We start from the raw sequence: 24,035 nt of genomic DNA, 5'->3' as shown, positions 1-24,035 counted from the left end.
GCCTTAGCCACTTGAGCCACAGGTGCCGAGCCAGAAATTACTTTTAATAACAAAATTACTACATTTGGTTTTTGCTCTTGAGCTAGGTGCATAAATCTGAACACTTTTACTCTATTGGCTCATTTACTCCTTTAATTACCCAACAAGGTAGGTTCTATTATCATAATTTCATAGGTGAAGTGCATAGGCACAGGGAAATTAACATGCCCAAAGTTATAAAGTCCAAAGCTGTGATTAAGAAAATGTGATATTTGTATAGATAGAAGCAAAAAGACCAATAAAAATAGCACACACTAAAAAAGGAACCAAAGTGGTGTGGCTATGTGGTATATAACCCCAGCTACTCAGGAGACTAGTTGAGAAGCTCACTGGAGCACAGAAGTATCAGTCTGAGCAACACAGCAAGACCTTGTCTCAAAAAAAGAAAAAAGAAAAAGAAAAGAAGAACCACATCTCACATACATGTAGAGATATGATATGTGTGAAAAACATCATCACAAATTAGTAGGGAAAGATTCTATAAAAAGCACTGGGACAACTGGCCATGAATATGGGAAAAAATAAATTTACAGTTCTACCTCACATAGGCAGTCTGTTTTGAGGCTTGTTTTGAAAATCTGAATGTGTTACAATGCAAGTGATTTGTCAAATTAAAACCACAATAAAATATCACTTTACACCTGGTAGGATGGTTATTACTCAAGAAACAAAAGGTAACAAGTGCTGGTAAGGATGTGGAGAAATCACAACCCTTGTGTTAGAACCCAACACTATTGGGTAGGAATGTAAAATGACGCAGACCAGCTATGGAGAACAGCATGGAGGTTCCTCAAAAAATTAAAAACAGCTGGGCATGGTGGCTCAATTCCCATCATCCTAGCACTCTGGGAGGCTGAGGCAGGGTGGATTGCTTTAGGTCACAAGTTCAAGACCAGACTGAGCAAAAAATTGAGACCCCTTCTGTACTAAAAATAGAAAAAACTGAGGTAAGAGGACCGCTTGAGCTCAAGAGTTGGAGGCTGCTGTGAGCTATGATGATGCCACGGCACTCTATCCAGGGCAAAAGCTTGAAAGCAAAAGCTTGTCTCAATACATACATACATACATATATATATATATATATATATATATAACTACCATATGATCCAGCAATCCCTCTTATGGGTATATATCCAAAAGAATCGAAATCAAGATCTTGAAGAGATAACATGCACTCCTATGTTTATGGCAGCAATATTCACAATAGCTTAGGGATGGGGAAACAACCTAAATGTACACCAATGGATGAAATGATAAAGAAAATGTGCTATGCACATACAAAGGAATTCTATTCAGTCTGAAAAAGGAAGAAATCCTGCCATATACAGCAACATGGTTGAACCCAGAAGGCATTATGCTAAATGAAAAGAGTCACAGAGACAAATATATGAGCTATCTAAAATAACCATACTCACAGAAACAGAGAGGAGAAGGGTGGTTCCCAGGGGCCTAGAGGGCAAGTTGATGTTCAGAGGGTAACAAAGTTTCAGTTATGCAAAGTAAGTTCTAGAGATCTGTTGTATAACATTGTGCCTACAGTTAATAATGTATTATGCACTTAAGATTTTTTTTTAATTAAATGATAGCTGTGTACATTAATGCAATCATGGGGTACAGTGTGGTATTTTCATATACAATTTGAAATATTTTCATCAAACTGGTTAACATAGCCTTTGTGTCATTTTCTTAGTTATCATGTTAAGACGTTTATATTCTACTTTTAGAAAGATTCACTTGTACCCTTCTAAGATAAACCATAGATTGGTGGTGCACTTAAGAATTTAAGAGAGCAGACTGCATGTTAAGTTTTCTTACTACAATAAAAAAAAAATATGGCTAGGAATAGGCTCACGCCTGTAATCCCAGAACTCTGGGAGGCCAAGGCAGGAGGATCACTTGAACTCAGGAGTTCAAGACCAACCTGAGCAAGAATGAGACCCTGTATCCATTAAAAATAGAAAAATTAGCCAGGGGCCTTGGCATGTACCCATATTCTCAGCTACTTAGGAGGCTCAGGCAGTAGGATTGCCTAAGCCCAGGTGTTTGTTGTTGCAGTGAGCTATGACGACACCTCTGCACTCCACCCAGGGTATCAGAAAAAAGCTCTGTTTCAGAAAAAAAATAACTAACACAGACCGTCCCTGACCTAGGATAGTGGGGCTTCCTAAGTCTAGATCCTAGACTTCATGATAGCGTCAGAATGACACACATTAGGTAGAAGGCACAGATACAATGATTCTGTTTTTCACTTTTAGTAGAGTATTCAATAAGGTACATAAGATATTCACCACTTTATTACATAATAGGCTGTTAGATGAGTTTGTCCAAGGATAGACTGATGTAAGTGCTCTGAGCACATTTAAAGTAGGCCAGGCTAAGTTATGTTTGGTAGGAAAGGTGCATTAAACACATTTTTTTTAGTTATAATATTTTCAACTTTTAACAGGTTTATTGAGCTGTAACCTCACTTTAACCAGAGAAGCTTCCGTGCACGTTCTTCTGCTGCATAACTACTTTGATCAACGATGAACAATATGTACAACGATGGCCCTGTAAATTTATAATGGAGTTGAAAATTTCCTATTGCCCACTGACATCGTAGCCATTGTAACAACATAGCATAACACAGTATAGGGGAAACAAAACTACACTGCCAATAGTACACAGCAATGTAATTATGTACAGTATATAATGCTGGATGATAATAATAACTATGTATATATTTGCTATTTTTCAAACCATTATTTTAGGGTATATTCCCTCTATGCATAAAAAAGTATAAAAAAGGTAACTGCAGAAGAGCCTCAGGCAGGTCCTTTGGGGGCATTCCAGGAGGCACTTGCTATCACAACAGGTGCGCCACCAAGTTATTGCCCTTGAAGACCTTCTAGTGGGAGAGGACATGGAGCCAGAAGACAGTGATATTGATATCCTAACTCTGTAGTCCTAGGCTAATGTATGTGTTTGTATTTTAGTCTTTACCAAGAAAGTTTAAAAAGCAAAAAATTTCAAAATAAAATTAGAAAAAAGCTTACAGAATGTAGGATTATAAAGAAAATATTCTGTACAGTTGTGTGTGTTAAGGTTGATGTTATCATGAGAGTCAAAAAGTTTTAAAAAATTGAAAAATTTCTTTTTCTTTTTTTTTTTTTTTTGTTGTTTTTGGCCAGGGCTTGGTTTGAACCTACCACCTCAGGCATATGGGGTTGGCGCCCTACTCCTTTGAGCCACAGGTGCTGCCCTAAAAAATTGAAAAGTTTCTAAAGTAAAAATATTACAGTAAGCTAAGGTTAATTTATTATTGAAGAAAGAAACATATACGGCTTGGCACCTGTAGCTCAAGCGGCTAAGGTGCCAGCCATGTACACCAGAGCTGGTGGGTTCGAATCCAGCTTGGGCCTGCCAAACAGCAATAACAACTACAATCAAAAAATGGCTTGGGTATGGGTGGCGCCTGTGGCTCAAAGGAGTAGGGTGCTGGCCCTATATACTGGAGGTGGCAGGTTCAAACCTGGCCCCAGCCAAAAACTGGAAGGAAAAAAAAAGTCTGGGCGTTGTGGCAGGTGCCTGTAGTACCAGCTATTTGGAAGGTAAGAGAATCGCTTAAGCCCAGGAGTTGGAGGTTACTGTGAGCTGTGATGTCACAGCACTCTACCCAGGGTGACAGATTGAGGCTCTGTCTCAAAAAAAAAAAAAGAAGCCTGAGTGTACAGTGTTATATCAAGTCTACAGCAGAGTACAATAAGTAATGTCCTAATTTTTCACATTCACTCACTGCCTCACCCAGAGCAATTCCCAGTTCCAGAGGCTCCATTTGTGGTAAGTGTCCTGTACAAGTATACCATTATTTGTGTTTTATACCATATTTAAACTCTATTTTTTTCTATTTAGACATGTTTAGACACACAATTACTACTGTGGTAAACTGCCTATGGCAGTCAATATGGTAATATGCTGTGGGGGTTTGCAGTCCAGGAACAGTGGGCTCCATCATACAGCCTAGGCGCGCAGTAAGCCAGGTGCGCCATCTAAGTAAGTACACTCTATGATGTTCACACAACAATACTGCCTAGTAACAAACTCCTCAGATGATATTCCTATCATGAAGTGACACATGACTGTAATAGGGAACAATTTAAATATAACATAACTTACAGCATATGTTAAGCATTATTTCATTCACAAGCAGGGCCACAACTAAGATGAGACAAGTGAGATGTCTAGAACCTAAGGGTCAATGTTTCCTTAAATTTTATGCCTTAGGTGTCTTGCCCTAGTTCTGACTGAAGAGACACTAGGTGAACACAGAAACTACCCAGCTTTTCTGACCAGCACAGAAATGCACAACACACACACAAGCCAAAGAGCTGCCTAAGTCATGTGTGTTACATGCCACCTCCCCATCTGCTGTTAAAACTTCGTGGCATATTTCAAATAATCACCTCTGCACCACTGCACACCCTTCTGAATCCCATTTTCATAAGCAAACTTCATTTTTAAAAGAGAAATGTCATGTTTACTGTGGCATTTATATATTTCTTAACCATTTACCATATGTTAAACTGTGTTACCATGTCTTAGGTATCTTTTTTAAAAACATGTCACTGAAAAAGCTTTTGAGTTTTGTGCCCCAATCCCATTTTCCCTATATGCCCTGTGGTTTTTACTGAGCAATTCTTGTATAGCACAGTGATTTTTAAGAACATATGCTGGGTTATGGCAGACCTAACTATAGAAAAGCAAATCAAAGATGTATTTACAAAGTAAATGTGAAAAGCAAAAGTACAAATTTTTGAAAAGATACAGAAGAAAATCCTTGTTACCTTAGAATATAGGAAGAGGTAAGGCAAAAAGTAACAAACTTAAAAAGACTGATAAACTTGTCAAGATTAAAATTAAAAGCTTCTATTCAACAAAAAATACCATCAACTAAAGAGATAAGACAGAAACTAGAGAAGATACTTATACTGCATACAATCAACAAATGATAGCATACATGAAAAACACCTTTAAATTAATAAACAAAAGAAATTAGGGCAATTTATATAACAGGAAATCAGAGTAGCCTCTGCAGACCACAAGATACTTAACCTCATTAGCAACAAGAAAAATGCAAAGTTAACACCACAAAAAGATACCATGTCATTCCCAAGAAACTGGCGAACACATGAGCATATGGACATGTGTCAACAACATTAAACTTGGAAAAGATGTGTAGTAACAAGAATTCTTATACTTTAGGAGGGTGTGGGTAGGGTAAACAAGAATCCTTACTTTAGAAAATAATTTGGCAATGTCTATTAAAGATGAAGATGTACAAGCCATACAATTGTGTACTGGCATTGAGTTCCACCCTACAGAAACTCCTGCACATTTTTACAAGAATAAAACCATACGAGTATTTACTGAAGCATAATTTGTAAGAATGAAAATTGAAAAAAATCTCATTTGTATTATTTATACTATAAAATACTACACAAAAATTGAAATGAAAAATATTAAGTAATGTATTAACATGGATAAATCTCAAAACTATAATGCTATCAATAAATGAAAAAAGGAAGCTGCAAAAGCATGCATACAATATATTCAGATAATGTGAACATGTACACACTGCAACAATAGAAAAATTTAAATATGCCACAAATATTATATATTACTTACAGATACATGCATAAGTAGTATAAGTAGAAACAAAGACTTACAAAGTTCAATTTCAGCAGAGTGGCTGCCTCAGCAAAGGAGGGAAGAGGATGGCATTACAGGGAGATTAAACTGTAATGCTTTCTTTTTAACTAAGAGTTTAGGTGTATTTCTGATCTATGACATTTTCAACTTTTGATGGGTTTACTGGGTTGTAACCTCATTGCAAATGGAGAAGCATCTGTATACATTCTTGCACCCAGTAAAGGATGGACTATATACTACTTACAGAATTCCTAAGATTATAAGGGAACTGAAGAATTCCCACTGCCTAGTGACATGGTAGCTCTTGTAACACTGAATCACAACACAGTATTCAACTGTTTACAGGGATGCTGTTTTAAACACACCTACATACGCCTATCCTGTCAGGAATATAGCACACGAAATTATGGATACAATACCTGATAATAATAATAAAGACTATGTATATTTTTGCTTATTTTATTGTACTTTTAGATTGTTATTTTAGATAATACTCTTTCTACTTACATTTTAAAAAGTATGCTGTAAAAGAGCCTCAGGCAAGTCCTTCAGTTGTTCCAGAAGGTACTGTTAGCACAGGAGATGACAATTATGTTTTAAATTTCTTTATACCTTTGGTTTTCTTGAAATATCACACTACCATGAGCGTACGTTTTCTATTAATATAAAATAATAGTTTATGTATATACATCTTCATGTATACACACAGAGAATGAAGTACAGGCAAACGAACAGACTAAGAATAATTTGGAGGCCAGAAAAATGGGCAGTGTTAAATGACAGATGACAAATGAAATCCCATGTATAAAAATAAGAAAAACAATTATAGTTTAATTTTTTAAATTGGGATAAAAATGTATACAACAAAATGATTAAGATGCATATAGTTTTAGTTCACTAGTGTTTACTTTTTAAAGAAATTCATAATTTTATATTACCTTTTATATTTCTATTTTTTCCAAACAGATGAACTTAACATTAGATTTTAATTAAAAAACTACATAAACTTTGAATTTTTCTTTGGAGAAGTAGAATTTATTTTTATTTATTTATTTATATTTTTGAGACAGTCTCACTATGTCACCTTAGAAATGGGAATTCATTCTAAAAAATGCTGAACATCTCCTACATATACGCTATTACATATAAAGAGGTTAGTAAACTGGCCTTATGTCCCTATTTTATGGAACTCAGAATATAGTGGAGAAAAACAACAGTTATCAAGATAGCAAAATACTGTGGTAGGAGCTATGAAAGCTTATAATGGGGGCCCTCTTTAGAATAAAGGAAAATCTTTCTGAAAAGGTAATTCTGAATAGGAGTTACTACAGGAAGAGTAAGAAGAAAAATCATCTAAATGGAAAGAACAGTGTATTCTAACATCAGAAGAACTTTGAGAATTTTGTATGCTGGAGAAATTGACTAAACGAAGTTAGAGTTTATGACAAGGAGAGGAAAAATGCGAGATAAGACAGTGGGCTGACACTCTCCAGTTTATCTAGCGTTAGTAGACTAAACGATGTCTTTAAGTCAATGATAAGGATCCACTCCTACATACATTGGAAATCACTGAAAGATTTTTAAAAGGAAAAAGATATGATTTGATTCCATGAAGACCACTGGGAATATCTCACAAGATTACTGGAGAGGATCAAACACATGTGAAATGCTTAGTAAATAAAAAATTCACATATTATGAGTACTTAGAAAGGTCTAAATTGTAATAGGCTTGATTCTGAAGGTATCAAGAAAGACGACTTGTACGATGGTCAGGATAGAATAATTTTCAATGGCTCTGGAGAAACTGAGGCTTCTGAGTCAATATTAAGACAGTTTCAAATGTAGTAAAGCTATGGTAAGAATTAAAAAGGCCAGAGTTTAAGGAGGGCAAGAGGAATAGAATAATTTCAACAGTTGTCTGGTGGTCTTACACATATTAGAAGCAACTTTAAGAAAGATATACAAGAGCCAATAAACGATTCAGAATAGTCTCAGATAAAACAGAGTTTAAAAGCAGTATGAGAAAATCCTGATAGCAGGATTTAGGAAACCAGACAGGCAGTGAATGCATTATTTCTGTTTGGGTTTTTTTTTTGATTTGTATATGTTTATGCTGATAACTCCAGATAAATGTTCCTGCTTAATTGCCTAATATTGATATAAAATAATCTTGTTTTTTAAAAAAAATCCCATCTTGCTCTTCAAAGTGGGCACAGACACTCATTGATTCATGAGTAAGAAAGCATGAAAAATTTTCAGCCTAATCCAACATAACATGCTTTATCTCAGAAAAATATTTACAACTATCTTGTGTAAAAATAAGGGTATAAATGATTCTGGATGCTAATTTACTCATGACTAATATCCTTAATGAAATATTTATATTTGAATGTGATAATATAAGCCTATTTTTAACACTAAGGAGATATTGATAGTACCTACTATTTTAAACCATTATCAGTCAGATATTCACTGATTTTTTAAGTACAATAAACTCAAATTTCATTGTTGCAGTAAATCTTAACCTAAAAAACTATGAAGTGTTTTCAAATAAACCAGTGGCCTGGTTTGCCTCCTTTTTATGGCTTAATTTTGAATTTCAAGCATTTCTAACCTATTTTCTGCTCTGTACATTAAAGCCATCAGTTAGCAAGAACTCATTTTTATGACCTCTTTTAGATCTAAACTAAGACAAATTAGGAACTCAAGAAGGAGGCCAAGTGATAAGGTTTTAAACTATTCAACCAGAATACAAGCACACAATCAATATCTTAAATAGTATGCGTTTTCATACTAAAGATATCCTGCAACAATATGTAATATCTAACATGTAAATCCAGATAATCACATATGAAGCAAGAAATAATAATTAGAAATGTATGACCCCCACTGTATATATATTTCCTCAACTATGTTTAACTTTTCTGCATTCGAAGAATTGGGCTTGGCAATAAAATAAAAATAAAATAAATAAAAAACTAAGAAAAACTGGATCTTCCCTTAAAACATCCTTACAACCAACTTTACTTTTAAAAAAACATTAGTATTACATGCAGGTATACATTCCATTCCATCAAACCATGCACCTAAGGAAGTTATTACAAATTCTCATGTAGCTCCTACAGACCCCTCTCTTTGCCTACCCTTACCCTGAATTTAGCATTTATCATTCCATGAACATTTCTATACTTTCCTACATAAATGTATTTTCATAAAAACTATGTATTATTTTGAATGTTTTTACATTCCATTTAAATTCACTTACAGGAGTGACGTGGTTGCGCCCTTTTAGAACGCCGTGCCATTTCCAGTTGCTGCTCTACCTTTCCTACAGACACGCAGTCCTGTAAATGTCTCTGTGATAAGGAGGAGCACACTTCCCTATGTTCTTACTCTAGTGGCTGTTTGTGCTTTGGGGGCCTGAAGTTAGGAGTAGGAGAGAGATCTGTGAGTTATATGACACATAGCATTCAGTGCATAAATAGTATATATATTTATACTACATACCAGATACATACTATATACCAGATACTTCTAAGAAATAAAGAGCTGGGGGAGATTTCCAATGAGAGAAGGTAAGAAGACAGGCTGTTAAAAAGAAGAGTGTATCATTTATGTGGAATAAGTACACATATTAAGAATATTTACAAGGCAACATTTCAAAATAGTATAAACTAATAAGAGGGCTAAAACAAACTTGAAAAAGTCCATGGAAGCCAACTTCCAGAATTCAAAATTTACTACACATCTGTATTAGTTAGACAGTGTGGTACAGGCGTATGGACAGAAGCTACATCAACTGCAGAGTCTAGAAATAAACTCTCGCTTTTACAGTCAATGGATTTTCAACCAGGGTTCCAAGAAAATCCCACAGGAAAAGGAGAGTCTTTTTGACAAATGGGGCTAGGACAACTGGATATCCACATGCAAAAGAATGAAACTGGACTGCTGCCTACACCGATTTCACAAAGAAATCAACTCACTTGGGTTAAGTCTTTAATTAGAGCTAAAACCATAAAATAGAAGAAATTATAGAAGTAAATCTTCATGAGATTTGGTTACACAAAAGCCTTCTTAGACACAATACCAAAAGCAAAAATGATAACAGAGAAAAATAGATAAGTTGAATTCATTAAAATAAAAACTGTCCTTCAATGGATATCCTCGAGAAAGTGGAAAACCTATAAAATGGGAGAAAATTTTGCAAATCACCTATTTAATAAGGACCCTGTATCTAAAATAGATTAATATAAAAAACTCAAACAAAACAACCAAATTTTAAAAATGGGCAGGCTTGGTGCCTGTGGCTCAAGTGGCTAAGGCGCCAGCCACATACACCTAAGGTGGTGGGTTCGAATCCAGCCCAGGCCCACCAAAACAACAATGACAGCTGTAACCAAAAAAATAGCTGGGCCTTGTGGCAGGCGCCTGTGGTCCCAGCTACTTGGGAGGCTGAGGCAGGAGACTTGCTTGAGCCCAGGAGTTGGAGGTTGCTGTGAGCTGTGATGTCACAGCACTCTATCCAGGGGGACAGCCTGAGGCTCTGTCTCAAAAAAAAAAAAAAAAGGCAAAAGATCAGGACAGACATTCAAAAGACACACAAATGGGCAACCACCAGATGAAAAGATGCTCAAAATCATTAACTATCAGGGAAACGCAAATCAAAACAAGGAGATGCCACCTCACACCCACCAAGATGGCTATAATCAAAGAGTCAGTAACAAGCACTGACAAGAATGTGCAGGAAATGGAACCCTCACAGGCTGCTGGTGGCAAGTTAAAATGATGCCTTGGCTTTGTAAAACAGTCTAACAGTTCCTCAAAGAGTTAATCAAAGAGACCCAGCAATTTTACTTGTAAGTATATATCTAAGAGAAGGGAAAACTTGTACATGGATGGTCATAGCAAGATTATTCATGATAGTCAGAAATCTGGAAACTCAAATGTCATTAACTGTTAAAAGGATAAATTAAATGTATTATATCTACACAATGGAATACAGCAGTCATGCACACTGTCAGTCAACCATTTCAATCAACAATGGACCACGCTTACAACGATGGTTTCATTCTATAATAAGACTGTACTTTTACTGACCTTCTTCTATGTCTAGATAATGTTTAGATACAAGCAGTCCCCAGGTTACGAAATACGTTCTGTAGGTTTGTTCTTAAGTTGAATTTATATGTAAGTTAACCTATTACTAACTATTAATCTATTACTTTGTAATAGCCTCTCTTTGTAAGTGCAAGTCATATGTTGGATGTTTATAACTTTGGTACTGCCTGTATATAAATACCACTGTGTTACAAATGCCTACAGTATTCAGTATAGTAACATGCTTTTCAGATTGTACCTTAGGAGCAACCGGCCATCCCATACATCCAGGCAGCACCTAGTGTAAGTACACTTACCATGTTCCCAGGACAAAACCGCCTACTGACACGTTTCTCAGAATGTGTCCCTGTTGTTAAGCAACACAGGACTGTATTATTCAGCAATCAAAAAAAGAAATGATACATGCTACAACATGGGTAAGCATAAAAAAAATTATGCCAGACACAAAACTGTACCTAGTACAAGATTCCATTTATATAAAATACCCAGAATAGGCAAATATATGAAGACAGAAACTAGATTAGCAGCTGTCTACAGCAGGGGAGTGTGGGAAGAAATGGCAGGCAAGCACTAATCCCTTTTGGGGATGAAGAAAACATTCTAAAATGTTGGTTGTGCAATTCTGTGAATGATACTGAAACCCAGTGAATTAGCCACTTTAAGTGGGCAAGTAGCATGATATGTGAATTATATCAAAATAAAGCCATCACATACCTATTTTTGAAAAGCAGAGTAGAGGGGCCATAGTTTTGGATGGCATTATTAAGGATGATTTCACAAAGATTGATTTTGAGCTAGGTTTTTGAAGTGAAGTCAGGAATTAGATGTATTTGCAATAATAGAAATGATACATAAAGCCCCCCCAAAGCAAGAAAAAGCAAATAATTTCCAGGAAATGGGAAAGACCATCTGTATCAAAGCAAAGGTACATTAGTTGGAAATGAGACTGCTAAAACTAAAGGCTAAACCAAGTAGCCGAGAAAGTTCTACAGGTTTTTCACATGGATAACAGACGAAAATGGTATTTAACTAGACTGGCAACTGTCAGTTCTTGATTTTAATTCTTTCAAGTATTCACCTCTCAAAAAGTTGCTTCCATATTATCACTCACGGGCAAGCAGTAGAGTTAAAGAGTTTAAAATGCAGTCTTCAGAGTTAAGACTGCCTAGCTTAGAGTCCCTGCTCTACCAATGACCATGTGCATGAGCATGTACATTCAACTCTATAGCTCGGGTTCTGTATCTTTAAAATGAGAATACTATCGCTTATATCATATATGTAAAAGTTCTTAACATAGTAAATAAACAATAAATTTTGTAAATGACAGCCACGGCTATATGGTACAAACAACTATTTAGCTACACCTCTCCTGAGAATTAAAAACTTCAGTTTGAAATCCATTCAAATCTATGAATATAAACTTGCCATCTTTATCAAAGATAAATCTTTCAACTAAACTGTTAAACTTTGTCAAGCTATACTAACATACAAGTAAATAAGGGAAATCAACCCAGATTATCAGGTCTCTTTCATCATGGTCAAGGAGCTTCATGCTCTTTTTATTTGAGTAATTAACACTGTCTCTAACACTATCAAGTTTTGATTTAACGAGCTCTCTAGAACTTAAAAAACAGCCTGACTTTAGAGCTACTCTTGGGCTTGCCTTTACCATCCTTTGACTTCTTTCATAAAGGAAGTCCTTTGTACAGGTACTTCTGCTAAACGATTTTCTCTAATAGTGGGGAATCGACACACTAATATCTAAGTCTTCTTAAACTACAAGGAGAGTGGAAGGCAGAGCTAGCATTCTTAGTTCACTTTCTTTAGGAGGAAAAAAAAGTAAGTCATTACTTTATACAATTTTGCAAAGAGGTGGCCAACATGCAGAGAATATTTTGTAAATACTATATAAAATTTTGTAATGAATATTTTGTAATTAAAGGTACACTTAGCTAAAATATTTCCCAGGGTGACTTTGGGGGCAATATGTGGGACACCTACATACAGAATTTCAGTAATGGATATCATAAAAGCATTCTAGGCATAATCAAACGCAGGTTAATTTTTGGCCTTATATTACAATTAGAATTTATTTCCTTCTTTTTGAGTAGCAATTTTTGATCCTTTCCTCAAACACTTTTAATCTGTATCCAAAACTGAAGCCCCTTACTATCAGTCTCCTGCCAGGTTTCTTTACTAGTGACTTTTTTGTCACTTCTAGATGGTAGAATTTAAACTATATTTAAACAGGGAACTACAGTTCTGTTGTAAAAAATAGTTCAGAGAAATAGTCTAGAAAAATGACTTCAGGGGAATAAATATGAGATACACAACGTGAATTACAGTGGTAACTGAGGAAATGAAAATAAAAGGTACAATATGGACTGACAATACTCAGGGAAGAAAAAACTAGTAATTTCTGGAAAATTCTACATGGGGACTAAGTGGGAAGAGAAATCCCAACGGCTTAATGAAATACTGTTTGAGTTATATTTGAGTAGTGACAGCATAAAACCATCTTTAATACTAAGAACTTATCCGTAGTATTAGATAATATCTAGCATTTTAAATCATTAGAAACCAGGAATTTAAACTAGCTCTGAAATCATTAAATATAAAGTGAGGTAGTAAGAGCATGCCGTAAGGGTAAAGCATTTAAAATAGTAGCTGCCGCTGATTAAGCATTCAGTAAATGTTCACTGGCACTGGTACTATCTATCACCTGTGGATTATGGGCAAACATATTAATTTCTCTCCGGTTCTTCACTGTGAAAAAGAAATATAAATACATATTTTGTCCTTATTTTGAGGATCAAATTGGATAAAGTATGGAATCAACCTTTATCAGTTACTCTTAACCTTCCCTTTATCGCTCTGCCAAGATATCCAACAGTTTCACTTCACTTTCATCCATAAGCATGGCTTAATAATGAAATGATTCTCAAAGTGAGGAAAGGAAGAATCACTCTAAAGCCACATAGAAAGTAGAATCGTTCAATGACTAAGATAGCAAAACTGACTGTTTTACTAGCAGCCATGCTACCAGAACTATCACCTTTCAGGAAAATCAAGAGGTATCAGTGTGATTGTGCCCGTACCTTCCTTCCACTGTCTTAATTTAAATGTCTGGAGACTTCAGAAATTCATTAAAAGAATTATTTCTGGAAAAATAATAGTTGGTAAACATGGAACATAAAATATCAGACATTCATATTTGTGTTCTCTGTGCTGGACTATTCCTATAGATTAATAATCCCAAAGAAGAGCTTCACATATTTGTGACTTAGAGTAAACCAGTACTGCATTTTTACAATACAAGCTCAAAATAGCCTGTAAGGTCTTACTAACTGCTTGATTAGTTATTTCTATAAAGCTATATTAAAAGGGACCATATTTCTTCCAATAAAAGCTTGATTATTGATAATTAAAATTCAAAAGCTCAACAGTAAATGATACCAGATTCTTTTGTTTGCATGTACTCTTTTTCTGTATATTGTTATTTATCTATTAATCTTTTAAACATGCTTTAATTTCCAGAAGCAAGATGTGATTTTCTACATATTGTATCATACCTAAACTGAACAGTCACAAGAGACAAGTGTTAAAATGGCTGAATTCTGCTACTAAATATAAAATAGATTCCATTTAAAAAGAAAAAAAAGGTCTTCTCCCCTACTTTTAAAAGTGGAATGATCTTTTAAAATAAATCTTTAAAATAAGAAGTATAGTACTGCAATTTAAGGGCATGAACTAAAGATCCAGACTATTTGGGGTCAAATTCCAGCTACAACACTGTGTGAACACCTCTCTGAGCCTAGGATTCCCGTTTTGTTAAATGTGAATAATAGCATCACTACCCTAAATTGTGGTGATGAGTAAAGGAGTCAATATGCACTTGCAGCAGTACCTGGCACCCAGTGTTTTTAAGTGTAATATTATAGGTCAAGGAGGCATGGAAAACTAATTTTTTTCTTATTATACTTATGTGCAAACAAAATTAATAACTGTCATAAAACCAGTTTTCAAAAAGGTCACTTATTTAAAATCTTGTATGTGCTAATGGGAAAATGGTGCAATTTAGAAAAAAATAACCCTAAGTTTCACTAAATAGATAAATGAAATCACTGACTAGGTCTGAATCTTCTTGGCCTAATGAAGTACATTAATCCTAGATTCTTTAACAATTAGAAAAGGCTTAAGTTAAGAAAATTTGCTTTTTATATTTTTAAGGAATTAAAAAGTAAAAACACGCTGTCCTTATTTTCACCAATTTACCAATGTTAAAAAAGCTCTTCCTTTTGGTTTCATTTCCTATAAATGATGTAATACATACATGCTCCACTCTGTAGTAAACATGCTGGCACAACTAAAATTAACTTGAATGGAAACAGTAATACAAAACTTTCTTTAGTATGTATGTACTAAACAATTTGGAATTTATGTTGATTAACAGTGTCTGTTTACATTATTAAGTCATTTGTGATTGTAAGAAGGTTTTTTCTGTTAGTGTCAATCAAAGTTCCACAAAGACAAGGGACGAAATAAAATAAAACCTAAAAGATTTCTAACTAAAAGTAAAATTGGAGGGAAAGTGTTAAAAAACTGAAATCACCTGTTCTCTACCTAAAATCTCTCCAGCAACTTAATGAAATGAAAATCTCATAAGACATTATAAATGACTCTAAACACAAACTAGTTACTCTCCAAAGTTACCCTGAACCTACTAGTTATTAGAATTTATACAAAAATGACGTTTTGTTAAATTATAAAATTATTTACATATTATCACCAAATATGATCATACACAAAAACTATTAAAAATGACTGGTAGATGTATAACATTTAACAAAAGTGGAAAAAAATGAAGCAGTGATTTGTAGTTATGTTCATTTACTAATAAGATCTATATTATTTATTTATTTATTTATTGAGACAGAGTCTCACTTTGTCGCCTGGTAGAGTGCCACTGCGTCACAGCTCAGAGCAAACTCAAACTCTTGGGCTTAAGTGATTCTCTTGCCTCAGCTTCCCAAGGAGCTGGGACTACAGGCGCCCGCTGCAACGCCCGGCTATTTTTTGGTTGTACTTCTCACTTTTGTTTAGCAGGCCCGGGCCATGTTTAAACCCGCCTTACCTTGGTGTACACGGTCGGCGCCCTACCCACTGAGCTATGAGTGCCAGCAATAAGATCTATTTTAAATGAAATCTCTAACGGCAATATTCTACAGCCCAAAACTTTCCTAAAATACATGTAATGGACTTTAAACAAATTTTCTTTTTGCTTCATCAGAAGAAACCATCAAAGTTGTCTTTAATTCTAGTTCATTTATCCAAAAAGGATATAATTCCCAAATTCTGACTTAATCTTGTCCATGGTTTTCTGACTATTTCACTGGAGCTGAAACAGATCAAAATCTTATGCAGATCAATGTTAACTTCCTATGTCACCTTTTAAAGAGGTATAACTAAGTTTCCTGTACCAACTGTTAACTTCTCAAACACGTACATCATGAAGTGTGTTTCTCTTCATCTCAGATGTGTATAACTTAATTTCATCCCTGAAAATCAGTATGTAGATAAAAATTATTTGCTGCTGACAAAGAGAAACTATAGTATTCACACAGAATCAAATAAGTCTTTATACTTGTCTAAGTATTAGTTACCAGGGCTATTGTGAGACAGTCCTTATCTGCAATGTGCTCAAGAACTAATTAGTGAAATTCATTCATTTTAATGCATTTAGACTGTAACATCAAACATCTATATTAAACTTCCCTATAAACTTACAGTAAACCACCATTTTTTTCTCAACAGCCCAGTCTTTCTGAGATGGTTATATGCATATGCCTAGACAATGGTCCATTTGCCTACGGCTGGTTTCAGCTACAAAACAGGATTTGCTCAAATACCCCAAAGACAGTAACCTGAAGATTAAAAATTAACAACTTAGAAGAGACTGAAATATGTACCAAAAAAAGGCTCATATTATGAAAATTTGCTTTTTTAGACTCTTCAGCAATTAAAATGTAAAAAAATGCCTTAATGTCACTATTTGTGCCCTTATTTTCACCAATTTACCAACGTTAAAAAAAGCTCTCCTTTCTGATTTTATTTCCCATAAATGATGTACTATTGAAAAAAGGAACAACTTTCTAGTTAGTTTCAAAAACATAAGCCCAATAACTAAATTATCACATATTCCGACTAGTTCTGTACTTACTAAGCTAATCAAACCTGTACTTATCAAATTATTCTCCTTAAAACTCTGAACCAAACTTTTGCTCTACACTATTTTTTTGGACAGATTTCACCTGCTAATTTGCAATTAAACTAGTTTACGTATAAATCAAACTTTTCTGCAACTCCCATTACCATATTGTTCCTGCAATTTTTTTTGCTTTAAATAAAGGAAACAATGAATGCTCTTGTCTAAATATTTATCTGGCCCTCTTTTTCTCTAAAATGAAATGAAAGTATTGAAATGACTCAAATTCATACCAAAGTACGAAACTTTAAAAAGTTTAACGCCTATAATACATGTATTGGTCTATCATCCTGTAATGTCAACAAATTCAGTATACCAAAAACATGACATTAAAGAAAAACAATAATATTCACATTCTAATTTAAGAATTTCTATTTTATGGAAATCTGCATTTATCTTTTTATGAGGTAGTAAAAGGCAGGGTAAATAAAAAATGTTTAAATGTTCTTTAACCTACAATAGAGAATAGGGATTGGTTTCACGTGTAAAAATCTACAGGCCAAGTTAAACATGTGTGTTTTAGGAAATGCCCAATTTTCCCACAATAATAAATATCTCATATTGGAACATTCCAATACGAACAATGATTATTAAGTCATTTGAAGGTCCTATTTTTTACTGTAGAACCACAAACACACGTATATACTTACATCCCTACACATTTTTATCACATGAACACAATGGCCTTACAAATTAGGCAAAAAGTACCAAGACTTAGATCAAGGTACTTAAATCCAGTCCCAAGTCTGCCACTTATTAGCTTACTTGAAAATAATCACACATCACAGGGCTTGTCAGGAGTAATGGGTGGAGATAATACAGTAACTAAAATATGGTATCTCATAAGTATAAAATCTTCAAAGTATTTAATTAGATCAGGATGAAACCCCTAAAATAAAACTGTTACTATCCACTTCACAGAGGAAGATACTGAGGTCTTCGATGATTTCAGTCAACTTTCCTCAAAGTCACACGGAAAGACGAATGGTAGGACTGTGATAAAACTGAGGTCTAAATCTTCCCCTCCTTCTGCTAAGTTATTCTGGAGCACGTGAGAAAACTCTGTAAATTACATACCACTGTTAACACTGGCAGTGGGAAGTGAAAAGAACTTTTTTATTATAATAAAGAGACACGTTATCCTCCATCCCCCCAAAAGTGCTTTCTCTTCATGCTACATGTTCACATACTTAAGTTATGCTGGACGCCACTTGATATGGCTGACAAGTATGAAAATACCCACACACCTCCTTCAGTATCTTAAACGCATATCCTTTGGTGTTTTACAAGTTTGCATATTAGCAAGTTACTTGAGCCTCAAGTGGACTTATCTACTTTTTGCAGGCCATCAAGCACAAGGGAAGGGCTGCACTTAGGAAACGCCGCCGGCTTCGACCAAGCCACCGCGACAGCATGGACCACGTGGTGCCTCTCCCCAGCCGAAGACCCCAGTCCGGGCCCTCCTTCCGACAAGGAACTGGAAACTAGGCTTCCTTCCTGGTCGGTGGAGCCCTGACACATGCCACCTGTGTAGCACCGACCGCAAACATCCTCCCGCCTGCCTCCCGGAAGACCGCAAGGACCCGAATAATGAGGAACTTGGACGCCAACGATTCCGGGAAAGGAACCGACCGGAGAAGTAAAGCCGGCGACACGATGACAAGCGGCGGGACAGGGACCTGTCAAAACAGTGTAGGACTCTCGCCAAACGACCGTAACCTATCATTCAGGAAGGCCTGAGGTGGGAGCGGCACCACGGAAGGAGGGCGAAGAGGACCGCGCGAGCCGGAGCCGCCCGCACGCCTCGCAGCATGCTCGGCAAGCCGCGCACCCCGGCCCGCACCTCGGCTCCAACCTTTGCCCTAACATTCCGGGAGCGGCTAAAATCCGGCCGCCCAGGGCGGCCACCGCCGGACCTGACCGCACCTGTCACTAGCGAAAAGACACCAGTCCGCAGTTCCCGCCCAGTTCCCCACCACCCTCTGGCAACCGCGGCCACTTCAAGCCGTTTTCCTCACCAGGTGTCCCCTTTCCGGAGCGAGGTTTTGAGCAGCGTCGCGATGTCAGAACGCTGGGTGTCCAGATCCGCCGCTCCGCCTTCCGCCATCTTCTTCCACTAGCGGTAGCGGAGGCGGCAGCGACGGCGGCGGCACGCCCCAGAGCATTGTGGGAATGGCGTCCCCCGGCCCCTCCCAGTCGGCAGGTCGAAACCAAAAGAGCCGTAAGAGTGGGGGGGTGTCTCGGGACAAGAGGCGGCGCGGGGGACCGCCAGGGTGCGCGGCCGCGGTCTGCTGCCCCCCATCGGCCCCCGCCCGTCCAGCATCTGGCCGCGGCAGGCTGCGGCTGGGGACCGCCGGGTTTTAACTCTCCTCGATGACGGCTCGGCGCGCTCTCGCTGGAGCTAAGCCACCGCCCGGTCGGTTGTTCCCCAACTTCGCTTTCCCCTCCCTGGTTCCCACAGCCGCCGAAAGCCCTCATTTGCGCGCTCACTCACGCCCGAGGGTGGAGCGGGGCGGGGGGCGTGGGCACGGCCGAGACATGGCAGAACCCTGGCGGCTCGCTGGCTCTGGGATTTGCGTTGCGAGTGGCGGAACCTGAGCTCGGGTAATTGGCACAAAGAACAATCCGAAACCGAACGCTTGGCTGCGATGCCCTCCCTGGGTTCTACCCAGCAGTCTTACTTCTGCTGTAGGTGGGAACCTTGTATAGTCTCTTTGTGACGCCTCCCGGGCACACCCAGACAACTGAGCTGCGGTGGAAAACATGTCCCAGTTCCTCGGTGAACCAGGAGTGAAATATGGGCAGTCTTGCACGAGTCTCGGAACGGCGGGAGAGTAGAGGGGAAGGAAGCGTGCACGGCGCCCTTTTCTGCAGCTGAGAGCCTCCTCTCCCCACCGTGTCGTGCACCTGAAATGGAACCACATAAAACCACCTATGTGAAGTCAACAAGTATGTTCCCAATGAGGAAATCGAGTCTCTGAAAAATAAGATGCCAAGGTCACACAGTCGGCATGTGGAGAGGCAGGTTCCAAAGCCCACGTGCTAGGCTATTATAAAAGTGTCCAACCTTTTTTTTTCCTGCCGCACTTGGGAAGAAGAAAAGTTGCGTGGGGCCACACGGTAAATACACAGACTAACGAAAGCTGACGAGCCAAAAAAAAAAAAAAACGGGGGGGGGGAGCTTGCATACTTTTTGCGACACTGAACACCACAGATAAGCAAAAACAGTCTTCCCAGAAATCAGCACGGGGCCTCAGGTTGGACACCCTTGTAGGGTATAGCACATTCACTGCCTCTTAGGAAAACCTGGACTAAAACGTGAACTCCATAAGAGCTAGAACTGGGTTCATCTACACCTAGTGGCTGCACGGATAAAACTTCTGCCTAATAAGTAAAAGCTACTAAATGTTTGTTTAGTGAATTAACTATAGCACAATTGCTTACGTATTTCCAAGCGTGAAGATGTCCAGAGCTTTGACTGTAAGATGATATAATGTAAAAATGTGTAAGAGATGGCCAAGAATCCCCACATAATTTCTCTTGTTTCCCCTCTTTTAATGCCAGCCCTAACTCATTTTGGCAGGAGCGCTGTAAAGCGGGGTATAGTTTTGCTGGTGGGACCTGGTCAATCCTTCCAAGTGAAAGCAGTGTGTATTGGCATTATGATTTGTGTATATCAGCATTTTGATCGTTTGTTTCTGTGTAACAATCTATTTTGCATGATCACATCAATCTTGATCTGTCAGTCTCAAAACAACTTGCAGTTGCAACTATTTCTTGTATTACTTGGATTTTTTCCTAATAGGTTAAAAGAGTTTCTTTAACCACAAGTACCCTCAAAGGGTCACATTTTTTTCCCCGTGAGGGTTAAATTATTTCCCTCTTCCACCTACTCTCTGAAAGAGAACTAAATAATTTTCCAAAGAGAGGTAAGCATGATATGGGAAGAATATGTGGGAACTACAAGAACATGAGTTCAATCCTCACTTCAACCTGTAGCTGCAAAGGACTTAACTTTTAGTTTAATCATAAAATTGAGTATAATAATCCCTACCTTAAAGGATTTTTATCAAGAATAAATGAAGCAGTAAGTGTTTATTCCCTGGGAAAGAATAGCCAATCAATAAATACTGATGTTGTTTACTGATGATAGGGTGAATTGCATAGTATGTGAATTATTGCTCAATGGAGCTGTTGAAAAAAGCAAAGCGTTAGGGTCTTTGAAGGCAAAACTGTGCTCTCTGTCATTTTATAAACATAATATAACCAATACTTCATTCCTACTTTGCTGTCCAGTTTCCCTTCAAAGAAAATGCATTTTTGAGGTGTTGAAGCCTGTAACCATACAGCAAAGTAAAATCATCTTTTATTCACTGGTACCGTGTTCAAGACAGCAAGGTAACTGAGTATAGATGTGTAAATTCAATGTCAGCCTGAATTATACATAGTATTTATGAGTTCATTTTGTAGACCTAATTGTTATTGGAGTCGGGAAAGAAATAATTACCAGTGTTTTACTTTGAATCAATAGTCGAGGAATTGAGGCAAGTAAATGGCAGAAGCTTCTAGCCTGTTATGAAAAAATCCAAGGAATTGAAACCAGGAATTCTGGCTGCAAAACCTAAAAGGTTTAGGAAAATTTCCATTTTCTACTGACCTTAATAATTTGTTTATAGCAATCAACTTTTTAGTAACCTCAGTCCATCAATTTATGGAAATCCTGCATACTTTACTGATGCTTTTTCTCTCAATTATGAAGAGAAAAAGATACTGTTCATAAATCCTAAATTGGTTAGGGACTACATGCATGCGTCTCTACTGAATAAGTAAATAAGTAAATGGAAAAAGCTACTTCACCTTGAATCACAGATAATTGAGTATAAGTCAGGGATTGGCTCTGTTTACTGTTTAGGAATGTACTATTTGCTTGGTGACTGTTACCTTCTCAGAACCTCTATGCCTTTCTTTTCTATTTAAAACTTAATTAAGAGATTTGAGTGGGGAAAGGGAGTATGCTGAGAATTTTAGGAATTAGTCTCAACATAAACAATGTGGACCTTCTATAAAGTCAGAATTTGTTTTGAAATTAGAGATACTCTAGGAAGAATTACTTGACCCTTAAGTCTCCCTCTGATCACTGGTTATTAAACAATTTCTTTAAGTTTCTTGTATTTGACAGTCAAGAGATGGGATTTCAAGTGTAAATATTTCAGGAAGAGAGTAAGGCTTAAAAACAAGGGAGTCAAAGAAAACCATTTTCAGCCTAGGGTGAACCAGAGAAAGAAGAAAAATCACCAATTTTTTTTTTTTTTTTAACAGAGTTGAATGGAGGAACATAAAGGAGAATAAGCTTTGCCTACTTCACAATTTTGTGTGGGGCGGCTACATGAGCCCAAGGGAAGATCTAAAGACTAAGTGGATTTTACAAATCATATATATACACACACATATAGACACACAGAATTAGCACTTCCTCTAAAAGAACATTGTGAGATGACCTGGCTGTCTTTTATTTCTCAACTCTTTCTGTCCTTGATCTTCACGGAAAACTGTCTCAGTTTTCTTTCACTGAGGTCCTTCCTCTGCAGTATTCCCCTGATAACCCCACCACCTTCTCATTCTCATCACCTCTCTGAACCCTTCATGCTTTTCTCTTACATAATTTTATAATTCCCTCATCCCTTTACCAGCTCTCTGAACAGCTAAAAGGCAGTGGAAAGGCGGGGGAGTAGAGCAAACACCAAAATAGCATGTAGTAAAGTGCTTAATCTGTTAATGATGTTTTGAAACTTGAGAGATGAATAAAAAATTGTGAGTGCCACGATGGAGTTTGGAAAGCTTGAAAACAAACCAGACAGGCTCCTTACTTCAGAAAAGTGTTAGGTTTTGATAAAGAGAATGGAGGAGGAGTGAAATGAACATAGTACCTTTTACAACAAGCCTGTATGCTTGGATTTTGCCCCTGGCTCGGGGCCACTACTAGCTGGGTGACCTGGGCCAAGTTATTTAATCTCTGTGAACATTCGTCTTCTCATTACAAAGTAAGGTGATTAGACTTCAGAGGCCAAAACTCAAATACTGGTAGGGGTTAGATAAAGCTAATGGTAATGAGTGAAGCATTTTTTTTTTTGTTAGATAGGGAATTGTGAGGTTGCTGTTGAATTATCTGCCTCCAGTAAAGGTATTTACATTTTTAAAAATTAGAAAAATAACACTGTATTTCCTACCCTGTAGGATCTGGAAAGTTTAATTTTGGCATGGGCATAAAGTCTACAAATTAATTTGGGTTTCTATTTATAGCCTTTTTAGAAGCACAAACAACAGTGCTCTACAAGCTGCCACTACCATGAAGTTTGGTGTCAGTCTCCTTTGTAGGAGATTCTCAATAAATGGTGATAGAAATAAACCTATTTAAATCAATAAATCAAGTAGTCTAATGGGTCTAGAATTATGGTAAAATAAATCCTCACTAGACATAAAATATTATGCAGATCCTAGGTATTTAAAAATCTAATGTGCATGTATGGTAAGAAACTTTCAAGAAAAAGTTGATTTATCCCATTCAACTAAGGGTAATATAGTCAAAATTGATAATAGAAAAAACCTGCCTATTTTGTATTTTCTTTCTTATTTACATTTATTTACAGATTTTGAGGTTGATAAACTACTGCCTGAAATGTTTAAGCAGCCTTTGGGTCTTTCTCAAACCTTATAATAACAGATGGAATTCAGAAAGACAAAAATCATTTCAGATCTGTAGATCTTTTGCTTTAAATGGGCAAGTTAAATAACTTGTTGATCTTAACATTTTATACTTGATCATTTTTACTTTAAATCAATTTCGTCCAAAAGCTTGATGATGTTTTCTTTTATGCCCATGGATCTTGAAAATCTACACAACCAAACTGAAGCAGAGAGCTACAGC

The 24,035-nt window shown here is 36.9% G+C and overlaps 1 protein-coding gene across 5 annotated transcripts in view; it reads right to left on the bottom strand.

Moving 5' to 3' along the window:
• The window catches only part of USP15 (ubiquitin specific peptidase 15), a 128,764-nt gene extending 109,470 nt beyond the window's left edge, over positions 1–19,294 (bottom strand). For 3 of the 5 annotated variants that reach the window (XM_023518402.1, XM_023518403.1, XM_003798525.3), the window contains exon 1: positions 19,129–19,292. Coding sequence is in view for 2 of the 5 variants with exons in the window: in XM_003798525.3 (XP_003798573.1) it covers positions 19,129–19,217 (89 nt within the window). In the remaining 3 variants the exon portion in view is untranslated. Of the gene's footprint in view, positions 1–19,128 lie in introns of all 5 variants that reach the window. The other 2 variants (XR_002775435.1, XM_003798524.2) reach the window with 1 other exon arrangement.
• Between the last annotated feature and the right edge of the window lie 4,741 nt (positions 19,295–24,035).

The sequence above is a fragment of the Otolemur garnettii genome, unplaced genomic scaffold, assembly GCF_000181295.1.
Source record: "Otolemur garnettii isolate 467f Iridium unplaced genomic scaffold, OtoGar3 scaffold00138, whole genome shotgun sequence".
NCBI lineage: Eukaryota > Metazoa > Chordata > Mammalia > Primates > Galagidae > Otolemur > Otolemur garnettii.
Note: the sequence above shows the minus strand (reverse complement) of the source record. Positions and strands in the feature narration are given on the sequence as shown.